Source organism: Crinia signifera, chromosome 4, assembly GCF_055691185.1.
Source record: "Crinia signifera chromosome 4, ASM5569118v1, whole genome shotgun sequence".
Classification (NCBI taxonomy): domain Eukaryota; kingdom Metazoa; phylum Chordata; class Amphibia; order Anura; family Myobatrachidae; genus Crinia; species Crinia signifera.
This window is the reverse complement of record NC_139220.1, coordinates 257,570,270-257,597,266: the sequence shown is the minus strand read 5'-3', so window position 1 is coordinate 257,597,266 and position 26,997 is coordinate 257,570,270. Positions and strand designations below refer to the sequence as shown.

General features: G+C 48.9%; 1 protein-coding gene across 2 annotated transcripts in view; it reads right to left on the bottom strand.

The window, feature by feature from the left end:
- RASL12 (RAS like family 12) overlaps positions 1 to 26,997 on the bottom strand; it is a 59,644-nt gene that overhangs the window by 22,597 nt on the left and 10,050 nt on the right. For both annotated transcript variants that reach the window (XM_083184304.1, XM_083184305.1), the window contains 3 exons: positions 24,917 to 25,043; positions 15,959 to 16,015; positions 7,314 to 7,387 (listed from right to left, as the gene is read on the bottom strand). In XM_083184304.1, the coding sequence (XP_083040430.1) occupies positions 7,314 to 7,387; positions 15,959 to 16,015; positions 24,917 to 25,043 (258 nt within the window). The remainder of the gene's footprint in view (positions 1 to 7,313; positions 7,388 to 15,958; positions 16,016 to 24,916; positions 25,044 to 26,997) is intronic.

Below are 26,997 nucleotides of genomic sequence, written 5' to 3'. Positions count from 1 at the left end.
GTAGCATGCAATGCGATGCGATTTTACCCTTCCCGCTCCATGTCATTCCCGCCCCCTGTCAGATCTTGTCAGAAATTCACTCTGAGGTGATTTTCTGTAGTGACAAGGAAATGCTTTTCCTGTATTTCCAGTTATTTTTACTGTCATTTCCACTAATTTCTTTGAGATGGCTGCATCAATTGGCCTATTTATGCTCCCTCAGACAGAGGAGGACGCTGTCCAAATTTTTCAGGAGCATCACCAGCTGCCAGTGACGGCTACTTATATCGATGGTGTGAATGTGTCCAGAAAACACCGCCATTATCCACGTCATCCTGAAGCATGGCGAGGGCAGCAAGCCCCGCGAGGGTCCGCATTACGCATCCTCCCGACCTTTTCATATCATCACTATCCACGTCGGCGTGGAGTTGATTTTATATAGTGTGGCGAGCACAGCGAGGGGATGCAGAATACATGTAAAGTAATCCAAGTCCCCTCGCTAAGGCTCGCTGCGCTATGCTATCGATGTTATTAAAAAGTATAATAAAAGTATAATGCTGAAATACACCCAACACCACAAATGTGTGAAACACACTGCTATGCCACACATTCGCAATATGCCAAACAAAAACCCTAGTTCACAAATGCCACACTGCCCCCAGACTGGTTATTTAGCTATGTGTGGGGGCCCCTAGGTGACCACTCTGACTGTCTGTTTTAAATCCAACTCCGGCAGTGAGCTCAACAAATGTTTTACCTATGGTACAACAAACCAAAACTAGTATCATGTACTGTATAATGCAGTAATAAGCAATGAAAAGCATGTGAAATATGTTGAAATGTACACAACATCAAGATAATGCATAAAAATAGATCTCTGGTGGAAAACTCTGAGAACAAAAATAGAACAAGCCTGAAATACACACTGGCAGTGGCGGATTCAGGGGGGGGGCACCTTGGCACGTGCCCCCCCTGTCATTTAATTTTGTAGATGAGGACCAGGGCTTTCCAACAAGCCCAGCCCCGTGTCTCTAGTTCCCCGGGAACCGGAGATATCACCTGGCAAAGCTGTAACGTTTTTCCCCCATAGGATAATATGGGACCCGTCAATTCAGACCCCCACCCGGTTCCGACGGCTACCAGCTCCCCCCCCTGGCATCACAGAAGCTTGTGGTTGATCTCATTCAATTCCAAATCGCTGGGCCTTCAATGTGATACCAGGCTGGTCCATATATGTCAATCGGTTCTAGAGATATTGTGGGTAAACCAATTTTTTTATTTTTGAAATGTAATTTCATTGCTGTTCATGTTCTTTGAGGGCAGATTACTCTGGAACCAAACGTTCCAGTTTCACTGGACCAAAATCAATCAAAGCCCACTCAAAAGTTCTTCAATATGATACTTGTCTCATGTAAATGGGTCAATATGATACTTGTCTCATGTAACCAGTTATCTCATATAGCCGGTTAAATGAGATAACTGGTTAAAGGGGGGAAGGGTGGTTTTCTCTCCTCCTCACACCAGAAAATGCAGGGACTAGGCTGGTGTAAAAGGGGCCAACCAGGGAATGCATTTTCTGGTGTGAAAGGGGTATTATTTCAAATAGCCAGGACCTTCAGTGCTCTGAATACAGACAGGCTCTGCCACTGTCAGTGGCTATCACTTCTGCCTGGCGGCGGCTGTCCCCCATTTACCGCGAGCATGTATTCCCCCTTGGAAATGAGCATGTAATTCCACATGGCAACGAGTATGGAACCCCTGGCAATGAGCATGGAACCCTTGGCAATGAGCATGTAGAGAAGCAGCACTTATGTAGCATTATGGTGTTTGGCATAATACGTAATGGACATAATGGCGTGTAATTTAACGTGTAATGGACATTATGGTGTAAATGTTTAATGCGTGCCTTTGGTGGACAATGGCCCTTATTCTGTTCTGTGCGGCCAGATCAGAATATGCGGCCAGGACCGTGCAGGCGAATCCCCGCCTTCCATACGGATCGCCACCTCCGTCCGTACGCGGATATCTGGCGGTCCGCATGAAAGTGGACGGGGATACGCCTCCTCCATCTTGGGAGCAGCCCCTGCATTCGATGGTCGCCGACCATCGAATGCAGGGCCGCATGCTCCACCAGCTCACGACACCCTAGACCACACGGACACTTGTCCGTATGAAATCATGTATGGGGGCGGGCAGCTGACATCCGGCGATGTCAGATGCCCGCCCCCTACACATGCGTCACGGCTTTATTACCATGCATACGCCCAGCGTTTGCATGGGAACGCCCATGAAACGCGGGGCGTATGCATAGGGTAATGAGGCTAAGTACCCTTTCACGCCCCTCTCCGCCCCCTGTGCGGCGTCTAAAAAAAACGTACGGCGAAACCGCTTGCACATGCGCAAGCGGCAAACACCGCACCAACCAGAATAAGGGCCAATGTCCCTGTTTATGAAGCGTATTCTGAATTTTGGCTCAATCCGTGTGGCATTATGTGAATTTTGGCTCAATCCATGTGGCATTATGTGAATTTTGTCTCAATCCATGTGGCATTATGTGAATTTTGTCTCAATCCATGTGGCATTATGTGAATTTTGTCTCAATCCGTGTGGCATTATGTGAATTATGTCTCAATCCGTGTGGCATTATGTGAATTTTGTCTCAATCCGTGTGGCATTATGTGAATTTTGGCTCAATCCGTGTGGCATTATGTGAATTTTGTCTCAATCCGTGTGGCATTATGTGAATTTTGTCTCAATCCGTGTGGCATTATGTGAATTTTGGCTCAATCCGTGTGGCATTATGTGAATTTTGACACAATCCGTGTGGCATTATGTGAATTTTGACACAATCCGTGTGGCATTATGTGAATTTTGGCTCAATCCGTGTGGCATTACGTGAATTTTGGCTCATTCCATTTGGCATCATGTGTAAGGGGCAAGTATAATGGGATCTAGTATTTTGTTGCATAATGTGTAGAAGTTGTATATGGTGTTGTACACTACACTCAAGGACACGCCCCCTGTTGTGTGGCCACACCATCTTTTCCGGAGCGCGCCTTCGACGCGCGCACAACTACATCCTTCACTTTTGTCGCCATGGTGGGCCTGTGTACTTTAAATCCCATTCCCTCCTTCTCTCTGCCGCTCTCTTAGCATGTACACTGGCACCACTAAAACCGCCCCCCCCCCCCACCTAAACCCTCTTTTATCATGGTGCCCCCCCTGTCATTTTATCCTGGATCCGCCCCTGCACACTGGCATGGCTTTTAGATACTAACATTGTTGGCCCTGTTGCATGGAGGTCTGCCAGGCCGTGGTAAAACAAGGGGGCATGACCAATGTGAGGGGCGTGGTCACGTGTGGTCACGCCCATGTAAAAAAAAAACACAGTTAAAAAGGGTAGCAGGGTGCAGGTGGGATTGCTCATAGGGAGAGGGAACAGGCTGCCGCTGCAGCTACCTTCCTCCCCACCTCAGCACACAACACTGAGCAGCATGTGCTGGGCTGGGGAGAGAGGCTGTTCTGCATTGGCAGCAAGACCTGTGTGGCTCTCTGCAATAAGGGAGGGGGAAGCAGGACCCAAGCTCCTCCATCAGAACCCACACCTGGGTAAAAAGTAGCCACTCCCCCCTCTTGGTGCCATTTATGCACATACATCTAGTCTCCTTCTGTGTTAAACAGCTCAACTAGTTGCACCATGCCATGGTGTCACTTGGTAGTGCTAAACATCTTTTTGTGGATATTATTAAATTAAAATCTACTTCTGCTCATTAAAACGATATGTGGCATGTCTATATTCTGTGAGCAACCTGGGCTGTAGCTGCTTTTAAACTGATAAGTAATACCCCTTTTACATCACCGCAAAAACTTGGGTAATCGGCGGGTCAGACCCGGGTCAGCGGCAGTGTACATGGGTCACGCCGTGTCCCTTTACACGGGACTTCTACCCAGGTCCTGATCTGGGTAAAACACGGCTAGGACCTAGGTAGAGGGCGCTGTAAACGGGTACGGCGGGTTATCCGACCCGTCTCCCATTTACATGAATGGGGGACGTCCAACATGTGGACCGCAGCGTGGGGGGGGGGGGGCGGGCACACACAGCCTGCGCTGCTGTCTGCTACGCTCTGCAGACAGCAGCCACGGCAGCAGAAGAGGTGAATGGATGCCTGTGTGCTGCATTCATTCACCTCTCGGACGAGGGGCTGATTACCTTAGTGCTGGGCTTGCCCGCAGCGGCCCGGGTCCCCGCGACGGCGATCGGCACTTGGAGATGACGTCATCTCCCAGCGGCGGCTGGGGGATGCAACGGTGTAAAAGGGAGCAAACGCCGGGTCGCACCCGGCTTGAAGTGGGGATCAAAAACCCAGGTGCGACCCAGCGTTTTTGGTGTAAAAGGGGTATAATAGTGTTTTCCAGATAAACACTGTTATTTAGCATTTCATATGCAGATACAGCTGCGGTTGCAAACAAAATCTAGACATAACACATATCATTTTAATCAGCAGATGCTACTTGTGCAATTAAATCAATTTGCAAAAAAAGATGCATTTTAATGGAAAAAAATACACACAAAGATGCTCAGCACTATCAAATCACACAGCGCTCAGGCATTGTGTAATGTGACTTGTAGCAAGCAGTAAATGGACACATCTGTACTATGTACAGAGGCGTAGCTAGGGCGGAGCCGGTGGAGCACATGCTCCAGGCGCAGAGATGTCACCTGGCGCCGGAGCCGTGCACTCTGCCACCGGCTCCCCTGCCCTGCTCGCCGGCTCCCCCGCCCAGACACTACCCCCGCTGTGCCCGACGCTGACCGCCTCTTCTGGGGGGCTTGTGCAACCTCATCTAGCTGCCGGCTGACCAATATGCCGCTGCTGGGTGCCTCACAGTTTTGACGCTGTGCGGGTGATGTCATATCACCATCGCTGCCTGCGCGTCTGAAGTGGGATGAAGAGCCGCCGGGCAGAGATACAGGCAGGTAGCGCTCCGTCAGTTGTGTTTGGAGATGGAACGCCAGCCAGCCCACCTTCCCCGCTGTGCGTGACCAAGGACTCCCCGGGGGTGACCAGTCCACTGACAGGCAGCATTTGAAATGTGCGTCTGACACCTCTGCCACCCCCCTCCCTGCACTGCAAGTAAATCCAGGCTGCGTGGACCGGAGCAATGGGAGGCAGCAAAAGGAGGAGAATGAGGAAGGAGACTGCAACATCTAGGTGAGAGTAGGGGGAATTTCACAGCTGTAGCAAGTACCTGTTACAAAAGTGCTTTATACAGTATATCTATTCTTATTCATTTTAATCTGTTTTTATTCTATTCTTTTTTTTATCTTGTTTTATATTATATTTTTATAATATATATATATATATATATATATATTTTCTTTATTTTTTGTGTTTTTTTTTATTTGTTGCTGCTAACATTATACTCATATACTTATTAATTAAATTTCACCAATACAATACTGCTTTCTTACTGCTATATTTTCTTTTAGGTGCCCCCCCCCCCCCTGTAATTTTTTTCCTGGATCCGACTCTGTGTATACATTATATATATATCTACATAACTATTCGGATCACTGCACTACAATGTGGTGCTGATAGTCTAGAGTTTTGTGTATGTTTTTTTTTCATGTGGGGACCAATATGTATATTTTTTAACCTGTGATGCCAAAAGGGTGAGGGTGGGGGCCCCTTTCAAGAGGATTTATATGCCCATAGGGGGAGGGGGTTATATGCGCAAGAGCCTGCCTACTACAAATCAGGGGGGGGGGGGGCGCGCGAAACATGCCCTTGCTCCGGGCACCGTGGCACGTAGCTACACCAATGACTATGTAGAATGGTAATTTGGGACCTCCATGCATGCCGAGGGCATGTGCTTCTGGAAACCGAGTTGGGCTTCTGCAAAAGGGGGTGGTGCCTAGCGAAACTTCCCTTCATATCACTGTAGGGGTGTGGCCAATACTCCGAGTTGCTGGGCATCTCCAGGCTCTCCCTGTACTGTGAATATATGCTGCTGCATGCATGGCATCTGTTGACCTGCAGCATTTGTGCTCCCCTAGCTTTCTCCCACTGGAGACATTGCAGCCCCTGAATAAGACAGTTCTAGAGAATCGGGACTGCATACCTCCCAACATGACCCTCTCCAGGAGGGACACTTTGCTCTGTTTCTGGACTTCCCTCTTAATGTATGATTGCCATCACCTGTGCCGAACAGGGTAATTGATAAGAAAGGTATTTCCACACAGGTGATGGCAATCCCACATTACCAGGGAAGTGCAGGAACAGAGTATTGTGTATCACTCCTGGAGAGGGCCATGTTGGGAGGTATGGGACTGTCCTTTTGAAAGCAGGACAGTTCGGAGGTATGCTATTGCATGTGTGGTAGAGAATTTAGAATGTGTAGGATAGATACTGGTGTGAACGATGACACATTGCAGTAGGGTGTCTCATTTTTGATTAGGAATAACATACCTCCCAACATGACCCTCTCCAGGAGGGACACAGGGGTAGATTTATGAACAAACGATCAGGGGAATATGCGCTATCCCCGTGCCTTATGGCAGGGGATAGCGCTTCCCCTGATCTATCACACCAGCTGGCCGGGTACGTTATCGGCGGCGCTGTGGGGCAGGAGGCATAGCGCAGCTACGATATTTCGTGCTGCGCCCCTGCCTCCTGCCTGATTTATGAACGGTCAGCATTGCTGACCGTTCCGCCGCCTGCAGCTATCGACTTTGACAGCTGCAGACAGCGATGCCCTATGTCTACAGCAGAGACAGCGCTGTCCCTGCTGCTGGCTCTGAGCTGCGCTGGAATCTCGCGTGAATAGCGAGATCCCGCACATGCGCAGTCCAGCCGGCCGGGGGGAAGGAGACAGTGCGTCAATGTTAACTGACGCACTGTCAGCTGGAGGGGACATCGCCGGAGGGGGGAGTTAGCACTACCCCGCTTCGGCGGCAAGATCTTAGTAGATCTTGTCGGTGTCCCCTCCTGCTTCGCCTCGCTACTGAGGCGAAGCAGGGAGTGTTATAGCGGCGCTCTTAGCGCCGCTATAATAAATCTACCCCACAGTGCTCTGCTCCTGGGCTTTTCTCTTAATTTTTGATTGCCATCCCCTGTTGTAAAACACCTTTCTCATCACTTACCCTGTTCAAAAAACAGGTGATGGCAATCATACATAAAGAGGAAAGTCCAGGAGCAGAGTAATTTGTCCCTCCAACATGGGTCATGTTGGGAGGTATAGAATAATAATAACAACTCCAGAATTGCCATGGCCTAGGCTAGTGCCCTGGAACAGCTCTGAGGTCACATGATTCCAACAGATTATTCACTCACCGGATCAGCTGTGTCCATAACTCTTACAAGAACTGGCTGATGGTCTACCATTTCCTCTGAGGTGTATGTGTCCTCTGCAACACAAAACAAAATAGAAATACAGCATGATAAAGTAATTATATTCTACATCTGTAGAGCAGGATTGCCGACTTTTACAGTCTTCTCTCCGGGAGAACCCCGGAGAGGAGGCTGTCAGCATCACTTCTGGGGGCGGGGCCTGATGGAGACATCATCAGTCCCTGCCCCCAGTGATGCAAATCCCGCAATATGCAAGTCTCTGATGAGGGGGCGGATTTGCATATTTAGCCCTGCCCCCTTCTGCCGAAATGCCGCGAATTGCGGTAATTTCAAGCTTCTGCCCCCAGGTAAATGAGGGGGGGAAGGGGACCGCCGGAATCAGGGAGCGTTGCCCACCTTTCCGGGGGGCCGGGAGGGGTACCCGATTTTCGGGATCCTCTTGGCCATTCCGGGAAGGTTGGCAACCCTGCTGTAGAGCCCCCACACCTGGAATAGCATTTACAGGCCTATACTTTACTTGTACTATGAATAATTGATTTCAGATTTTCCTGTGTTGTCTTTATAAGAATAGGTATGGATCATTAGGTCACCAGCATTATGGCCGACAAGCATTAGGTCAACATGAGTTAAGGTTGACATGACTTTAGGTTGACGGGGTCATTAGGTCGACATGGCTAAGGTCGACATTGAAAAAGTCGACATGGATTTTTTATTCTTTTTTACCAGAATGTCAACACAATCAACATAAACACTGAAATGTAGCACCGCGTCCCCTCGCATGGCTCACTACGCTCGGCACACTATTTTATTCTTCCACTACGTCCTATTGGATGGTAGGGCATGAAATACCGCCTGTCTGCATATGTCGTGTCAACATGGACACTGAAATGCATGGCACATGCACATGCTACGCTCGCCATGCTTCGGGCACGGTGCCTTGCTACGCTCAGCACACTATTTTATTCTCCCACCATGCCCTAGTGGATGATAAGGCATGAAATATTGCCTGTTGGCACATTTTGGCTCAAAAAACAGTAAAAGGTCACATGTCGACCTATTGACCCTGTCGACCTTACCCCTGTCGACCTAATGACCCTGTCGACCTTAAGTCATGTTGACCTTCCTGCATGTCAACCTTAAGTCATGTCGACCTAAATGCATGTTGACCTAATGCTTTTCTACCATCATGCTGGTGACCCAATGACCATATCCCATAAGAATAAGCTTGGAGAAGAAATAAAGCGGAGAAAAGGTAAAAGGAGATAAAGCACCAGCCAATCAGCTGTGTTTGAAAAAGACAGTTGGGAGTTGATTGGCTGGTATTTTATCTCCTTTTACCTTTTCTCCACTTTATCTCCAGTTTATCTCTTCTCCAAGCTTAATAATACCCCTTTTACACCGCCGAAAAATCCGGGTCAGCGGCGGGTCAGACCCGGATCCGCGGCGGTGTAAATGGGGGGTATCCGTTTCCATTTACACGGGTCCTCTACCCAGGTCCTGACCTGGGTAGAACACGGATAGGACCCGTGTAAATGTCGGTGTAAATGGTCCCGCTGCGGGTGCAGGCACCCGCAGCGGGTCCACAGCGTGCAGCGCTGGGGAAGATGTTCCCAGCTGCTGCGGGAGGAGGGGGGTCCCTGCGGCTGCTGAGGAGAGGGGGGTACCTGTCAGCCTGCTGTGCTGGGGGTACGGGGGTGCTAGGGGTGCTGGGGGTACCTGTCCTGCCTGCGGTCGGATCTCAGCGGAGAAGATGATGTGCGCCGCTGCTGTATCACCCCCCCCCCCCCCCCCGCATCCGGCAGCCGGTCCCTGCGGCGTATGGAGTGTCAGTATCGGCGGTCCCTCCAGCGCATAGGAACTAGTACTAGTTCCCATGCGCCAGAGGGACCCCCGCCACTGACACTCCATACGCCGCAGGGACCGTCTGCCGGGGGGGGGGGGGGGGGGTGGTACAGCAACGGCGCACATCATCTTCTCCGCTGAGATCCGACCGCAGACAGGACAGGTACCTTCAGCACCCCTTGCATCCCCCAGTACCCCGGTACCCCCAGGTACACCAAGCACAGCAGGCAGGACAGGTACCCTCCGGCACCCCCAGCACCTTAAAAAAAAAAAAAAAAAAAACACTTAACCTGGGTCAGCCCTGATATATATATATATTATATTTCTATATATTATATATTTCTATATATATATATATATATATATATTTCTATATATATATATATATATTTTTTTTTCTATAAATATATATATAAAATATTATTTAAGGCAGGGCTGACCCAGGTTCAGTGTAAATGGTGCAGACCCAGGTCCGACCCAGGTCAAAGTGCTGTGTAAATGGGGTATAAAGCAGGGTCAGACCCTGGATACTCCAGCATTCAAAGACCAGGGTCCGACCAGGGTTTTTGGTGTAAAAGGGGTATAAATCTGCCCCAAAGCCTATAAAATGACAGTAGCTGATTGGCTAGTACTTTACCCTTCTCCAAGATTTGACAACTCTCCCCCATGGGTATACCAGTCAACTGAATAGTCTAAATGCTACAGGGCATCTTCTGCTGCCACAAGCTACATTTCTATAACTTTTTATGTAGTCTACCTAAAATAACTTTTTTAGAGGGAACAAAGGGGTCGATTCAGGTTGGCTCGGTAAGCTGCGAACATCACAGCTTACAGAGCGCCTGAGACACTGCCCTCTCCTCAACCGAAGGCCCGCCCCCACGCCACCGCCGATTCACCTTGGTAACACGTGGGGGAATGTGTAACGAAAACACCTCCCCTCGCCTGCCTCCGCGCTGCAGGAGAAATCATTTCATGGTCGCCAACCATCAAGTGATTCCTCCTGCGTTCGCAAATAAAAGTCAGTGGGAACTGACTTTTATTTGTGTGTGCCTGGTCGAAGACAGCGCAGGCGGCTGATGTCTTGTGACACAGCCACCCGCCCCCAGCAGGCATCGGCCCATCTGCTAACCTTGGGAATGACCAGCGTTTTCATGGGGAAGCCCATAAAACACTGGGTGTTTTCATAGGCGCACCCGATGTTTGCAAATGGCTCTGCGTATGCAAGTCTCCAAAGCCATTTGTAGAGGGGAGCTGCACATGCACATAATAGACCATTCGCAGTCCCAAATCATCGGGACAGAGTGCTATCTGAAATTGCTATTGCTCATGTCCAATTGTCTGAAGGTAACTGTCAACATCCTGTTGAAGAACTTTCTTTAAATGACTGTTTCCCCTCATATTATGAATTTCAGTATAATCAGATGACTGCTGACGTTAGAGAAAACCAGGGCCGGATTGGCCATCTGGCCCTTCTGGCAAATGCCAGAAGGGCCGATGGCCAGGTGGGCCAAATTTGTTCTGTGGGAGCAGCGCCGGCCACCAGTCTCCGACTGGTCTGCAAAAACATGGCTGCCGGCCTCCTTCACTGAGGACATTTCTAGTGCAGGAGACTGCTACAGAGAGAGTGGTGTTGTGGGCCTCCCATGGACCTTTGCGGAGCATGTGAGTGACAGCTCAAAATGCCAAAGCCGATTTCTGGTCCCAGTCCGGCCCTGAAGAAAACATAGGGAATCTTTATTGTGTTCGGCAAACTGTTCTCGCACTCCGCAAGGTGGACGGTTATGCTGGGTACACACCAGGACGACAAGGGTCCAATCCCATCAATCTAGATCCAATTCCAACCGATTGGATTTAGATTGCATGTTGATTGGGCCCTTTTCTGTCCTGTTCTGATCCGATCCCGATCGGATGTGCGGTCCCGAGGGTCGGTCGTTATTCAGATCCTACCTGCAGCAGGTAGGATCTGGAAGCGACCATACACCTGGGTGCGGGTCGCCATCGGATCGGAACCCGCTCACGGTGCACATCGTGAGCGGGTCATGCACTCCACGTGATCGTGAGCAGGTCGGAAGAAACACTGACGACCCGCTCACGATGTGCATTGTCAGCGAGTCGTCCTGGTTTGTACCCCGCATTAGTAACAATGCTATACCTATAGATTTCACTATAATACTAGGAATAAATGAAGCATTTCTACTAACCCAGTAGTATATGTGTATAGCTACAGAATTTTTTCAGACAAGAACAAACGATGAGATTGATCAGGGTAACAGCCGACCCTTTTAAATAAAATGAATGTTCTGGAATTAATTCAGAAACTCTCGAATGAAAACGAACTGTATTTCCTTGAAGTATTCTCAATAAACGTTGAGTGAAAACATTTAGTCCACAGTCCATCTGGGCACTCAGGGCTTTTACTGAGCATCAGAAAAAGATTCATATCACTTTAATCTATGCCATTAATCAACTCTGATTCCTGACAAAGTCCTGCTTCTTGTCACATTAATGAAGACAATTATTTCCATAAGACAGAGTCCAGATAACTCTCTACTTGTCTACAAACACTCAGATATCTCTGGCATTGCTTCCCTTCCAAATATAACTCATTTTCCAACTTTACAATCTGAGCAATGTGACAGCAATGTTAAGAGGCATCTAAACTCTGCAGAGAACTGAAGGTTTACAAGGATGTTACATTCTCAGTTTTCGTCTGCACTTTACATACATGTTCAAGTGCACGCCATCAAATCAAATCTGCACAATTGGAATGAATTTGTAAACAAAGCAGATTGGATGAGATGAAAGTAAAACATAACTGATTTTAATGCATAGTTGTGTTGTGAGCAGTGATTGTAGTGTGCCAGTGTATGTCGCTATGTCATGTCTATGTAAAGCACTGAATTCGTTTTTCTTCTCCAGTCTAGGGATGGCCGTCGTTGCCTTTGCCGTCAATGGTTGCCATCAAGGCAAAAGTACAACTGGCCACCGATAGTGTATTACAATTCAATGGATGACCATCAATGTTTTTACATATCAATGGTCATCCATTTTCTTTGACTGATTGGCCTGTGTGCCAATCAAAATACGGGGGTGAGGCTTCACGGGTGTCATGGGCGGAGCTATGCCGTGTCCCGGCCCGTAGGGGAAAAAGCAAAAGCGAAACTATGCGTTTTAGCTTTACATCGATGGTGGGAAACCCATCAATGGCAAAACTATTCAACATCGGCCATAAACCATCGATGATTTCTAATCATCGATGGCCGATGGCCTTCCCTACTTCAGTCCTGATTACTGTGGCCGGCAGTAATAGGGAGGCCAGCAGCTGTGGCTTAACCTGTGTCTCCAGGTAACAGCCTCCATACCTGCTGCAGGATCTGCATGTATTGGGGCGGGGTCTGACAAAATGTAGCTTTTCTATCCCAAAGACCAGTGTTTTCTAGACCTCAAGGCACACAGGTGTAAATTTACTAAGATGTGAGTTCTATTGAAGATGGCATGTTGCCCATAGCAACCAATTAGTTTCTACTTCTTATTTATATACAGAGGGGGCCAGACTCTGTCAGTCTGCCAGGGCGCCATATCTATATACCTGGCGAATGCTGGAGGATGTGTGTGCCATATTCTGGTGGACGGCGCATGGCACGCCGGGAGCCTCTCTAATGAGAGCGGCTCCATCTGTAGCACCTTCTACAAGATAATAGATATAGGGCCAGATGCACTAAGCTTCAAAAGTAATAAAATGGAGAGTGAGAAACCACCAACCAATCAGCTCCTGCCTGACATTTTTCAAACACAGCCTGTAACATAGCAGGTAGGAGCTGATTGGCTGGCTGTTTATCACTCTCCATTTTATCACTTGGAAGTTTAGTGCATCTGGCCCATTATCTGATTTGTTGCTATGGGCAACATTCCCTCTTCAACAGAACTCCCATCTTAGAAGACGTGTACATTACTTAAAACCTGGAATGTTAGGGGTAAACTTACTAAGATGGGAGTTCTGTTGAATATGGAATGTTGCCCATAAGGCTTAATACATCTGCCCCTCAGATACTAAATAAGTCATTTGTGCAAAGTCTGGCTATCCTTGAAACCAGGACTGTAAGTGTGCCTTTAGGACAGAGGTTGGGAAACACTGTCCTCTGACAAAGATCTTTGCCTGCCTTATTCTTCATGATATCTACCTACTGTCCATTCAGACAGGCATGCATATGGGTATGGGAGATATGGTCAGATTATAGGTGGCGTGGACAGGGCAGTCGCTAATGGGCCCCCAAATATTGGTGGCCCCCATTGCAGCAAACATTGCCAAGCCCTCTATGAAATCTCCTGCATTATTCTGTTGTTCTAGAGCCAGGATACACAAAAATATGCAAAAATATGCAGAACATGCAGAGGTGCAAGTAAGGGCGTACGGTGTGGTAAGGAGTACCAGTAAGAAATATATTGCAGGTACGCCGTACCACTTCTCTCCGACCCGCAGCCACTGCTTTAGCATGCCGGCTCACCCCGCAGAACAAAGCGATGTGACAGCCGGGCAGGGAGCAGTGGGCTGCCCCACTGTCTTCTGAGCAGGTCCACGGCTATTTGAAATATTGCGCCGTGTCACCAGCCAATAGGAGCTCTCTGACCGTCTGTCACATTGCTTCCATTCTGCCAAGCTCGCAGCTGTCACCGTGAGCCTCACTCCCTCATGGCAATAAGCTTGAACCACCCTTGGCAGAGCATGTAATCCCCTTTGTCAATTAGCATGAAACACCCTTGGCAATGAGCATGTAATCACCCATAGCAACAAGCATGTAATCCCCCATGGCAATGAGCATGAAACCCCCTTGGCATCAAGCATGAAGCCCCTGGCATTGAGAAAGTAACTCCTAGCAATGAGCATGTGGGTAAGTGGCACTTATGTGGCATTATATGTAATGGGCATCATGGTCTGGGACATTACGGTGTGGGACATAATGTGTAATAGGCATTATGGTGTGTAGTATAATGTGGAAGATTCATTATGGTGTGTGGCATAATGTGGCCATGCCCCTATTGTCATGTAACCACTCATCTAGTTTCAAATGAACACGCCCCCTCATGACACATGGCCATGCCCACTTTTGCCACGGCGCTTACTTAGAGTACCACGAAGTACCACGAAGAAATAATTTCTACTTGCGCCACTGAGGAACTTAAACCAATGCTTAAACCAAAGGAACCAGAGAGTACAAAAAAAGGGAAGAACAGTGGCTGTTGCAAAAATACATTTCTTCTTCTTCTTAAACATTAGTTTCTATTTTTGTCTTACATTTTTTGGATCATTTGCATAGAATTATTATCATACCAGCCAATGTTCCCAAATACTGAATTGTGAGATGATTAACCACATATGGCCAGAGCTAACCTATGCCCCATTTTGCACTCATCATTTTTGCCAGCAGTAAAAAAGATATAAAAACATTTTTTTTATTTTGCAGAACATCTAAATTTTACAATGTAAAACTTGATTTATTCAACCACTTTCCTGAACATGAATATCCCATAACTGTGTTTGCAATACAGTCCTTTGCCTCGATACAGCCAGCGTTTGCCAATTTTGTCAATCACGCAAAGGTTATCGCATTTCTATGATCGCAGGACTTGCTCTGCATGGGAAACAATCATTAGGTCAACAAGTATAAGGTCGACAGTCAGTAGGTCGACACCACTAGGTCGACATGCGGAAAGGTCGACATGGGTCTAGGTCGACAGGTCATTAGGTCGACACAAGCTTTAGGTCGACATGGGCTAGGTCGACAGTCAAAAGGTCGCCATGGGGTTTTTCACAGTTTTTTGAGCCAACATGTGCCGGCAGGTGATATTTCATGCCCTACCATCCACTAGGGTGTGGTGGGAGTGAAACAAGCCATGCGAGGGGACGCAGTGCACTTTATCTTGTGTCCCTGACGACTGTGTCGACATTCGGGTAAAACAACTGTAAAAAAAACCATGTCGACCTTTTGACTGTCGACCTAGATCGTGTCGACCTAATGGCCTGTTGACCTTGTCCCATGTGGACCTAGACCCATGTCGACCTTTCAATATGTCGACCTAGTGGTGCCGACCTAATGACTGTCGACCAACTTATCCCTACCCATCTGCACATGCACAGTTTCCCAACAATCTGGAAACTGCAGTTTAGATCGGATAAGCGATCCAAGATGAATTAGCCCCAAAGAACAGTGGCCCTTATTCTGGTTCACTCGCAAATACCTTCTCAAATGGACAAAACCATGTGAACTGCGGGGGGGGGGGGGGGTGTTTCGATGTAAAATGTGCAGAGAGATTTAGATTTGGGTGTGGTATTTTGTTTATGTGCAGGGAAAATACTGACTGCTTTATTTTTACACTGCAATATAGATCTCACTTTGAAGTAAAACCCCACCCAATTCTAATTTTATCTGAACAAGTTACATCTGCCCTACCTGCAATGCACATGGTTTTGTCCATTTGAGAAGGAGTTTGCCTTTGCGAGTGAACCAGAATAATGGCCAGTATGTAATGGTTCAAGCAACAACTGTGCAGTGCACCTGCATTCTTGCTGTCTTGAAAGGAGTCTGTGACTAATTATCAAGGAGCATGGCTATAGGAACATGCAGAGTGCAGGTTGTAACAAAAGTTGTCTTTTAAAATTAAGGATATCACATTATACAAAATTACAAAGCAACAATAAAACACTGCAGTTTACACAGTCTGATCGGAATCCCTGGAAGATAGGCTCCAGTCCACCTCTCCCTACATCCATAAAACTTGAAACTCACCAAGGAAAGGATCATATTCACTTATAAAACGTCTGGTCAGAAACTTCACTGTCAGCGCTGAAAAAAAGGCAGTATATGGTGTTAATTATTATTTAATGCAACTGATAGATTAGTCCAGCATTCAAAATCCTATCTAAGCTACAGCAGTAGTACAGTTTGTTGTTGTAGAGTCCCAATTTCTGACTAGAGAAGGAGGCGGCATTTCATGGAAAAAGGGCATACAGTACATAGCATTTCATGAATTTCATGGTGGTTTAGGTGAATGATAAATGATACACTAATATCTATTGTACAAATGTGGTTATTTTTGGGACCTCCAGTGGCCACATCCAGGCCCTTATTCAGATCTGATCGCAGTACAAATCTTTTCTCAAAATGGGCAAAACCATGTGCACTGCAGGTGGGGCAGATGTAAGAAGTGCCGATATATGTACACGCATATCTAAGTAACCTGAGAGTTACTCACCACATTATTCCATAGTCGCCGACCAGCAACTGATGTGGAAGTTTCCCCCTGGCCTGCAAATGGGATTGGTATGAAATCCTGGCGGTCGGAATCCCAGCGGTCAAAATCCAGATGCAGGAATCCCGACCGCCAAAATCCCAATAAGGGGGGACGTGGATCATATCACTGCGCTCGCCACAGGCCCGGTGCCTCGCTGCACTCGGTACACTAATTTATTCTCCCTCTATGGGTGTCGTGGACACCCATGGAGGGAGAAAGTGTCGGGATTTCGGCGGTCGGAATTCCGGCGTCGGGATTTTGAACGCCGGGATTCCGACCGCCGGGATTTAATTTGCCTTGCAGTGATCATGATCCAAAAAGGAAGAAAAACACCACTTTATTGGGATTACAAATTCATCTCCTATGCAAGTGTATCCGGAGGCTGATCCGAGGTGACCCAAGAATGGCTTGTTTATCCAGGTTTACCTTCAAACACACAACCCATGCTGGGAACGTGGACATTACCATCTACCACCATTCTAACAACCAACCCATCTGGAAACTGTTGGCTACCTGGTCAATCATCTGTCGCTGCACACCTAAAGGAGACATATCCCAAATATATCTCAAAGCACCTTCAGTGGTAATATGCTCTACAACCTGATTTTTATCTATTAATGTTTACAATAATGGAATTCCATGTGTAAAACAAAAAATCTTTTATGTGTATATTTGAATTAAATTGTTACTATATTTTATATTGAGTATATTTATTCACTATTGGTACACCTTCTTTTTTCCATAGTATACTTTGTCCCGGGGCTGACATCCCAGTACCAGCTGCCAGTTGGCAAAACGAAGGCTGCCTAAGCCAGAGTGTAGTTAAGAGCCCGGGGATTTAGGGGTTAAACGCAGATACACATGCAGCATCAGAGCTGTGTGTAATTCTTAGACAGGTTAGCATGTGGTGCTTATGGGCCAATCAGCACCCAGAGGGGAGGTAGCTTAAGGGGGGTATATAGGGTCCAGCTTGGGGGAGGAACTTCCTCTTGGAATCCGGATTTCACACAGTGCAGCACGCGAAGCTAAGTACCTTTTAACTTGTTTTTAGGCCTGTTTTCACTCGCGCAGCTGCAAGTATGTCCGGCCGCCCCAAGAGATCTGCCCCACCACCTAGGTGGTTGGCAGACGCAGCCCGCCCGCTGGTGACTGTACCAGCGCGCGGGGGAGGCAGGGGAGGCAGCAGGACGGCCGCAACCGCGTCATCGCGGGTGAGCGCGCCGTCTCCTGCGCGTTCTACCTCTGGGGGACAGGGGTCCCCACCGCAGGGAAGCGTCTCCCCAGCTCAGCAGGGCTCTGCTGGGAGCGGGGAGCGCGCTGCGCCAGCAGCACATGGTGAGCACCCAGCAGCGAGTAGCGCTGCTGGGGACAGTGCTCTGGCGCCATCTGCTGGCGTTTCAACGCCAGTGCGGGGTAGACAGACCCCTATGGGTACCCCGCGCGCCTCAGGCAGCGGGCTGAGCGCTGGGAGGGTGTCACTCAGCGGGGGAGATGGGGGGGTGCCCCTCAGGGCTAGCACCCCATTAGTGCAGGGTCCAGGGAGTCCTCTGCAGGTCATAACAGGGGGCCCCACATGGAGCCCCCTGCGGATGAATGCAAGTGGGCAGCGCAGTGCGGATCAGGGCCCTCTGGCTTCCCTGACAAACATACTGGCCACGGGGAGAGGCTCTCTCATCCCCCTGGGCTGGGACGGTGGCCGTGGGGACGCTTTCGTCGGCGGCCGGATGGATGGCGGTGCCCCCCCCTTCCAGGGTTGGCAGGCCCCGCAGCAGCAATGGCATCAAGGCCAGCAGCCTTTACCCGCGGCCTCTCAGGGCTTCGCCGGGGCCCCGGCGGGGCAGGGGGGACACCAGGGGTTTGGCCACGCGGGTTTTGGTGCGGGTCAACACGCATACATGCAACCCCCCGGGCAGCAGCAACAGCAGTGGGCTTTTCCCGGTCCGAATACGGGGGGTTACCCGGGGTACCCCATGCCCAACCCACAATACGGGCCCTATACGGGGTACCAGCAGCCCCCTTTCCCGTACTTTCCCCAAACAGCGGGGGCAGGTGGAGGGTTTCCCGGGGGGTATTTCGGGGGAGCATGGCAGGGTGCTGGTGCACCACAACAGCAGGGCCCCGGGGTGCCGCAGCAGGCTTTTCAGGGGGCGGCTTACACGCACCCAAACATGTATGCCCAGGCTCAACAGGTCAACCAGGTTTATGCGACTGGGGGCCTGGGGAGCTCTGGTACAGCAGCAGGAGGGTCTGTGAGGGTGACGGGCTCAGGATATGGTCCTAACACTGCACCTTTATCTCCCGAGGTATCCTCTGTCGGAGGCAGGAGCGGCATGTTCGGGGGATCGTCCCAGGAAGAGGACGCAGAAAGGTCCAGGAGGGCCCCGGAATCCAGACCGCCAACACCGGTGACGGCTCCGGCCATACCCAGGGTCCTGGCTCCGGCCCCCAGGTTGTCCGAGACCCCCGCATCCACGTCAAGGGCGGAAGCATCCACTTCCGCAGGGACAGGGGCCACAGCACAGGCGGATCCCGTGGTCCAAGGCGAAGCTTCTGGAGATGGTGAGAATGACAATACTTCAGAGTGTGCATCCTCTTCCTCTCACTCCTCAGCCAGTAGTGACGAGTCTGGGTCCCCCAAGCGCCCGCGCAAGTTTGCTAAAATGGTTGCACGCGCGGTTGCGAAAAAAGTGGGTGGCACTAAGCGGGCTAGGAAAGAGGCGGATCCTGAAGTAGCTGCCACAGCGGGCGATATGGTCCATTGCACCAACACCGCCATGGCCAGGGGCCTGCGTAAGGGTGTAAAGGACAAAATAAAAAGGGGAAAGTTTGTCGACTTCTTTACACTGACAGTCGACATGAAAAAAGACTTTGAGGCAGCCAAGAAAGCGGGGAGTGGTAGCGAGGCGGCCTTTAAAGGCTTCCACAATTGGCTGAAGGGCTTTTTAATATTCTCCTCTTGTTACCTGAGCACAAGGCCTGGGGAGCACGTGAACGTCTTACGCTACCTGTTCCTTGTGAACGAGACGTACACTGATTATAAGGGGCTGGCGTGGCGGAACTACGACGAGAAGTTCCGCCTCGCCCACGCCGGGTCAAGGGTCATGCCCATGGGCTGCAAGCACGTGGAGATATGGCTCGAGGTCATAGGCAAAGGGCAGCATAGCTCAGATACATCGGGTAGGAAGCCATTTCCTGCGGCCAAACCCGGGTCTAAAGCCGGCGGCAAAGGGAAGTGCTTTGCGTACAATGAGGGCAAATGTGACAGGGGCGCCAAGTGCCGCTTCCGTCACGACTGCAGTAACTGCGGGGGGGCGGGGCACCCCTCCAAATCCTGCAGGTCAGCAGCCAAAGGTGGGGATCACGGGGACGCCGGCACTGGCGGAAAGTAAGGCCCCTTCCCCAATTGTGGTAGACGCCCTGGCCCGTAAGTTAATGGCGTACCCTAACAGGGTTGACGCTAGGTTTTTATTGGACGGGTTTAGTTTTGGTTTTCCCCTCCCCATCCCTGACGGAATCAGAGTTTCCTGCATTAGGAACCTCAAGTCGGCCAGGGATTTTCCAGAGGTGGTCCGCCAGAAGGTCCAGGCTGAAGTGGCCCTGGGCAGGATGGCGGGCCCCTTCCAAGGGAACCCCCTCCCTGACATGTGTTTTTCCCCTCTCGGGGTGGTCCCTAAGAAGACCCCGGGTAAATACAGGTTGATTCAGCACCTGTCACACCCCCACGGGGCGTCTATAAACGACGCCATACCGGATGAGTTCTGTAGTGTGCAGTACCAGCTATTTGACGAGGTGCTGGGCATAGTACGGGGTTTCGGCCAGGGAGCACTTATGGCCAAACTGGATATTGAATCCGCGTTTAGGCTCCTCCCATTACACCCTAAGTCCTTCAGGTTCATGGGCTTTAGGCTAGATGGAGGCTGTTACATAGACAAGTGCTTACCGATGGGCTGTTCTGTCTCCTGCTCTTACTTCGAGAAATTCAGCACGTTCCTGCACTGGTGCATACAGAGCAGTACAGGCTGTGCGGGCGTAGCCCACTACCTGGATGACTTTCTCTTTGTGGGACCAGGAGACGACGGCACGTGCGCCCATATATTGTCCCGGGCGGTTTCCCTGCTAGAGGAGCTGGGGGTCCCTATAGCTGCGGATAAGACAGAGGGACCCACCAGGGTCCTGTCTTACCTGGGCATAGAAATAGACTCGGCTGCGGGTTGCTGCCGCTTGCCCGAGGATAAGGTGACAAAGCTTCAAGGGTTAATAATTGAGTGCTTGCGGAAGAAGAGGATACAGCTGAGACTATTACAGTCCCTGCTGGGGTCCTTTAATTTTGCTTGCCGCATCATTCCCATGGGGCGGGTATTCTGCCGCAAGCTCGAGAGGGCCACGGCGGGGGTTCGGGACCCCCACCACACGGTCAGGCTGTCACGGGAAATGCGAGACGACATGGAAGTGTGGTCCACATTCCTGGGGCAATTTAATAGGGAACTTATATGGCCCACGGAGCCCGAATCCAGCAAGGAACTGCAGCTCTTCACAGATGCTGCTGGCTCCACGGGATTTGGGGCTTATTTCCAAGGGGAATGGTGCGTCTCACGGTGGCCACAGTCTTGGATTGACAGGGGTTTCACGGTCAATCTTTTGCTGCTGGAACTGTTCCCCATCATAGTATCAGTGCAGCTGTGGGCAGCGGAATTGGCAAATCGGAACATAGTGTTCTGGTGTGACAACTTGGGGGTGGTACACGCAATTAACAATCAGAGGGCGGCTTCCCCTGAGGCCCTCAGGTTGTTGCGTTACCTGGTGCTTCATTGTCTGAGGTACAATATACATTTTAGGGCTAGACATGTCCCAGGCATAGAAAACACTATAGCTGACGCCCTGTCTAGGTTTCAGTTTACAAAGTTTCGGGAGCTTGCTCCTGAAGCGTCACCCCTGGGGCTTAGGTGTCCAAATCTTGTATGGCAGATCATAGAATCGGCATGAAGGGTTTGGCACTGCTGTCACTGGCGCCCTCAACCCGCAGGGCTTACGAGGCGGCCTGGAGGGATTGGGAAGATTTTCAGTCTGCGCCTGACACTAGCGGTAAGTCGGTCGAGGACCGGTTACTCGCATTCGTATGGGGGCATTATGTAAGAGGCAGATCAAAGTCGGCTATGACGGCGGCTTTGGCGGGTATAGCTTTCCACAGCAGGCTGAGAGGGGAGCAAGATCCAACGGCCTCTTTTGTATTAAGTAAGGCTTTGAGGGGCTGGGCTAAGCAGCGGCCAGTGCCTCCTGACACTCGGCGGCCTATAGACGAGCGCATGCTGGGGGAGCTAGTGGCAAATCTGGATAAGGTGGCTGATAACCCTTTCGAGGCTGCGCTCCTGAAGGTGGCCTTTACATTCGCCTTTTTCGGGGCATTCAGGATTGGGGAACTGGTAGCTGCGAGCAAGAAGGCCCAGTCTGGTCTCAGGTCGGAGGACGTGGTTCTCCATGAGGACCACGTCCTGTGCAGGATACAGAGATCCAAAACAGACCAGTTGGGAAAGGGTAGTTGGGCCACCCTGCGATCCAGTGTGAACCAAGCCATTTGTCCTGTAGCATTGTGCAGGGACTACATGTCTCTTAGGCCGGTTGGAGCCATACAGTTTTTGGCGCACACAGATGGTGTGCCCCTCACCCGTTTTCAGTTCGGGGCTGTGTTTAGACGGTGCTTGACCGGCATAGGCCTGAGGGCTCAGGATTATGGGACACACTCCTTTCGCATAGGGGCCGCAACATGCGCAGCAGCGGCGGGGCTTCCACCCTCTGCCATACAGAAGGTAGGGAGGTGGAAGTCATCGGCTTATAGGAAATATATAAGAATAGATAAGTTAGATAAGGTAGATAAGTTGTAGAATGCGCCTGTTGCGCCAGCCCAAAAACGTAAGTTTACAATCGGTTCTGGAACGGCTAGCGTTCGGGAATCGACGGTGTGGAGTGAATTTTTTACTTTTTCCTCCGAGATAGAACTAATTCAATTCGGCTGTCACCAAAGTTCACCGGAGGTTTTTTAAGTTTTTCACCTTCACTTGGGCTGTTTACTGTATTCTGGTTGTGTTACAGTGTATAATATATTGATGTTAACGTTAGGTTTTTTCTCTTTCAGCCTTTTCCCTTTCCTCATCACATCAGGGGAGAGTTTGGGTAGTGGGCCACTCATATATTTTTTGGGCGGCCAGGCATCCCATGGCCTCCAGAGCTTTAGGCTTGCTACGAGCTGACTCAGTGCAGTGGTTTGGGGTTAGGGGACTTCAGTGGGGTGGGCTTTATAGCCTGCTGGTTTCCAAGGCCCGCAGTTCAGGTCCTCCCAACACATTGATTATACATCTAGGGGGCAACGACCTGGTTAAAAATACGGGGCTCTCACTCATGTGTAGCATAACGGCTGACCTGGAGCGCATTGCGGCCCTTTGGCCAGGAGTGCGGTTAGTGTGGTCTGATATCGTCCCCCGGCTTCAGTGGCGGGGCTGCAGGAATGCAGTTGCCATAGATAGGGCAAGGCGAAAGGTGAACCACGCGGTTTCCAGGAGGGTGAGCGCCATGGGGGGTAGGGCAGTGCGGCACCCCACGATAGTTAGGGAGTCGGCCCACCTTTATAGGTCAGACGGGGTCCACCTGTCTGACGCGGGCATGGAAATTTTCCTGGGGGACATCTTTTCTGGCGTGACTCGGCAATAGGAAGGCATTAGGTCTAGTTGAGGGGTGGCGGGCCTGGTCCCGGGCGACCTTGTTAGGTCTGGGGAGCCTTGGCAGTGGCGAGAAGGCGCTCTCGACCAGCAGTCGGGTGAGGTGTCAGGTGGTCACCGTGCGGTATTACCCCCCCCTTGCCAGGACGGTGGGCGAGTCCCGAAATGAGCGGGGACGGTGGGCACTTCCTTGAGGTGTCCGCGCCTTACCTTAGAGGGGGCGGGGAGCCGTCACGGTGCAGGCTGTACCTTACGTAAGGGGTGTGTTTGTTAGATTGGAGCGAGGCAGTCGCTGCCATTGACATACACCTCTGACTGGTGCTGGTCTCAAGTGCTGTCTTGGCCATCCCTTTGATAGACTAACAAGGGTCATACCACCTAAATAAATAACTTGACCATTTTAAACTTATGCCATGGTTGTCTGAGTCTTATTTTTAGATAAGGTGTCCGCGTGAATTATTTCTAGGAGATCATTGTAAAGGTAACAACAAAGGGCAACCAATATAATCCCTTGGGCGCCTTAAGAGACGCGATCCTCCCAAACCTTCTTTTTCCTTAATAAGTAGCAACTTGTCTGTAGCAAGGCGAGCAAAGTGAACCATGCCCTGGACATGGTACTCTAATGTACTACAAGGTGTATGACTGGAGTATGTGCTCGGCGCTAATGTTGGAGCAGCTTCATGTATTTGGTTAGTATTAGTATGGTCATAGGAGCGCTTGTAAAAATTATAATTAAAAAAGTGGTGTGAATAAGATAACATTTTTAAAACTAAAGTCTTGGTACACTAAACTTTGCATATCATATCTTTAGTATCTCCTATTTTGCTGCGCAGTGGTCGGTTTTCAAGTAGGTATGGCTAATTCAAAATTATTGATGATCATTGATGGTTCATGGACGATTTTGAATACTTTTGCCAACGATAAGGGAGAACAAGATGGTTTCCCTCCATCGATGGCACAATGTTCACTCGGTGAAGTGATAACGTGTCTGGTTTTTATCACCGGCCAATCAGCTCCTACCTGTGAAGTTACAGGCTTGGTTTAAAAAATGACAGGTGGGAAATGATTGGCCGGTGATAAAAAAACAAGACACTTTGGGGCAGATTTATTAAGCTTGGAGAAGAGATAAACTGGAGATAAAGCGGAGAAAAGCTAAAAGGAGATAACACACCAGCCAATCAGCTCCTAACTGTCTTTTTCAAACACAGCTGATTGGCTGGTGCTTTATCTCCTTTTACCTTTTCTCCGCTTTATCTCTTCTCCAAGCTTAATAAATCTGCCCCTTTATCACTTCACTGAGCTTAATAAATCTGCCCCTGAGATCCTGCTTCCTGAAGGTGGTATGCTTTTGTTTCCACAAACAGAGGGCGTCCCTCCCAAACAACATCAAACTGTCAATCAGATTTCGAATTACTTACTAAGTCGCAGGACCCAATCGCATACAGTATGTGCATGCAAAAGTACAGATAATCAGTACTTTGTGCTTCTCATAGAAAACATAAGAAGTACTAAGCATTAAGTATCAATAGTAGTTTGATTTAATGACATGATTCAGTTACTTGTGAGTAAGAACTGCTACATGGTGCCGCATTTATGTGACCACAACACTTGTGCATTTCCGGTGACTAGCCGGGGATTGGGCCGCAAGGGGAGGTGAGTTATGGAGCTGTGGATGGAGCTTCCATGCCATTACAAAATTAACTGGCCCTGAATAAAGTAAGATGACAATGACATTTCTCTCACCTGATTTCCCAGCTCCTCGGCACCCCAGCAGCACAAGGTTACATTCTGAGTGCAGGCTCCGATCATTGGAGGCAGAGTAGTGAGATGCATGGAGAACTCTGGGTTTCCCAAACATCAGAGACATTATCTGTCATTAGCATCAAGAAAACAGAGGTAAACAGATCAGTAAAACAATCCAGTAGAAAAATGTATTGTATATTTAAATCTAAGCACAGTATTATGGTATTGCAATTCAAAATACAGCATACGGATATGTCAGTGATATTCACATAAGACACACAACTGGGGCAGAGGTTTCAGGTTAAATATGAGAAACTGCATCAAGAAAATGAGCATACACTTTTACAATTAATTCAGGAAACAAGTTTTAGTTTTGCATCAGGAATCATTAAGGAGATAGATAAGTGAATAGGGTACTTTCCCATGTCTGGTCCATTTTTTGTGGAAGACTGTAAATATTTTTTGGGTTATGGTATAACAGATCAAAGCTGTCTAGATGGACCACCCTTATTCGACGCGTCTAGTTAGACGCCTAAACATAGTCAACAACGTCTAGATTGACAGTACCGGAAGATAGACGCCACCATTAGAGTGATGGGGCGTCGTGGACTGTCACATAGTTGACATGAGTCTTTCACATTTTTTTGGTGTCGAATGTCACAGGGGTCCCCATGGACACTGTATATGTACACAGTGTCTCCCTGCATCAGGGACAGTGCCTCATTTCGCACGGCACACTATTATATTCTCTATCTCCCCTTGGATTCTAAAATATAAACCAAGTCGACTTGTAACAGTCGATCATGCTCCCGCTGGTCGAATGCTGGCATCTAACTTCCGTTACTGTCGACATAGACGCGGTTGACTATCTTTAGGCATCGAACTAGACGGGTTCAACTAAGCTTGTTCGACCATAAGATGGTCGATCTAGACATCAACCGCATACCATTGTTTTGCGTCACAAAGAGCCTGTATTAACTGCCACCACTGGATACATGTAATATCAACAGTTCCATTGTCTTCTTTCATGACTAAGCAGTAAATCATACTTGCCGACATTTGGTTTCTCCTCTCCGGGAGATGCCCAGAGAGGAGACTTTCAGCAGTGCATCTGGGGGCGGGGGCCAGTGCCTGACATCATCAAGCCCCGCTCCCACCCTTAGAACTGTCGGTTTTTATTGGTGTACGTGGAAGAGGCGGGGCTAGAATGACACAATTTGCATATGTTAGCCCCGCCCCTTCCATGTACACACACAACTGATGGTATTTAACTGGCTGGGTAGGAGGATGCTGGGGGAGAATGCAGGGGTCCAGGGGGATGCGGGAGGGTTGCCCACCCTTCCAGGAGGCAGGAAGGGTGACCCAAATTTCAGGAGGCTCCCAACCTTTCCGGTGATATGAAGTATTGCTTAAATGAATAAGTCTTTAATATCATGAATTTATAGGGAGACACTTTACACATAACACATAAAATATAAATCAACAGCAAACAAAAAAACTATACTAAATAATGAAAACATGTAAATTATAATTTTATCACCTGTGAATATCTAATGCTGAAATGGTTTTATCCATATATGGTTTGTGGGAGGTAATTACTACATGCAAATTGTATACCAAGAACCAATATAGGATAAGAAACTGTAGGCAAAAGCCACTGCAAAATGATTTTCTGAATTAGATTTCCACAAAATATATGTGGGATGCATTACAGAAGCTCCAAGAAAGAGCCGCTTTAAATAGCAAACTGAACTAAGAAATGTATTACAGGTTGAGTATCCCGTATCCGAGTATCCGTTATCCAAATTATTCCGAAAACCATACATTCCAGAAAGTGAAAAAAAAATTTTTTTTTGCTAAAAACTCACTGGGGACATTTGTAACAGCACTACTGGTGACATGATATGTAACTGGCACTATATATGTGCAAGAAAATGATTGCTTGGCATTCAAATTCAATATCTGAGATAGTACACAAATGTTGTTTCATGTTTTGAAACCTTGTTTTTTGAACAAATAAAATATATTTGTGTGTATTTTATGTGGTAATAAAATATATTTGTGTGTATTTTATGTGTTTA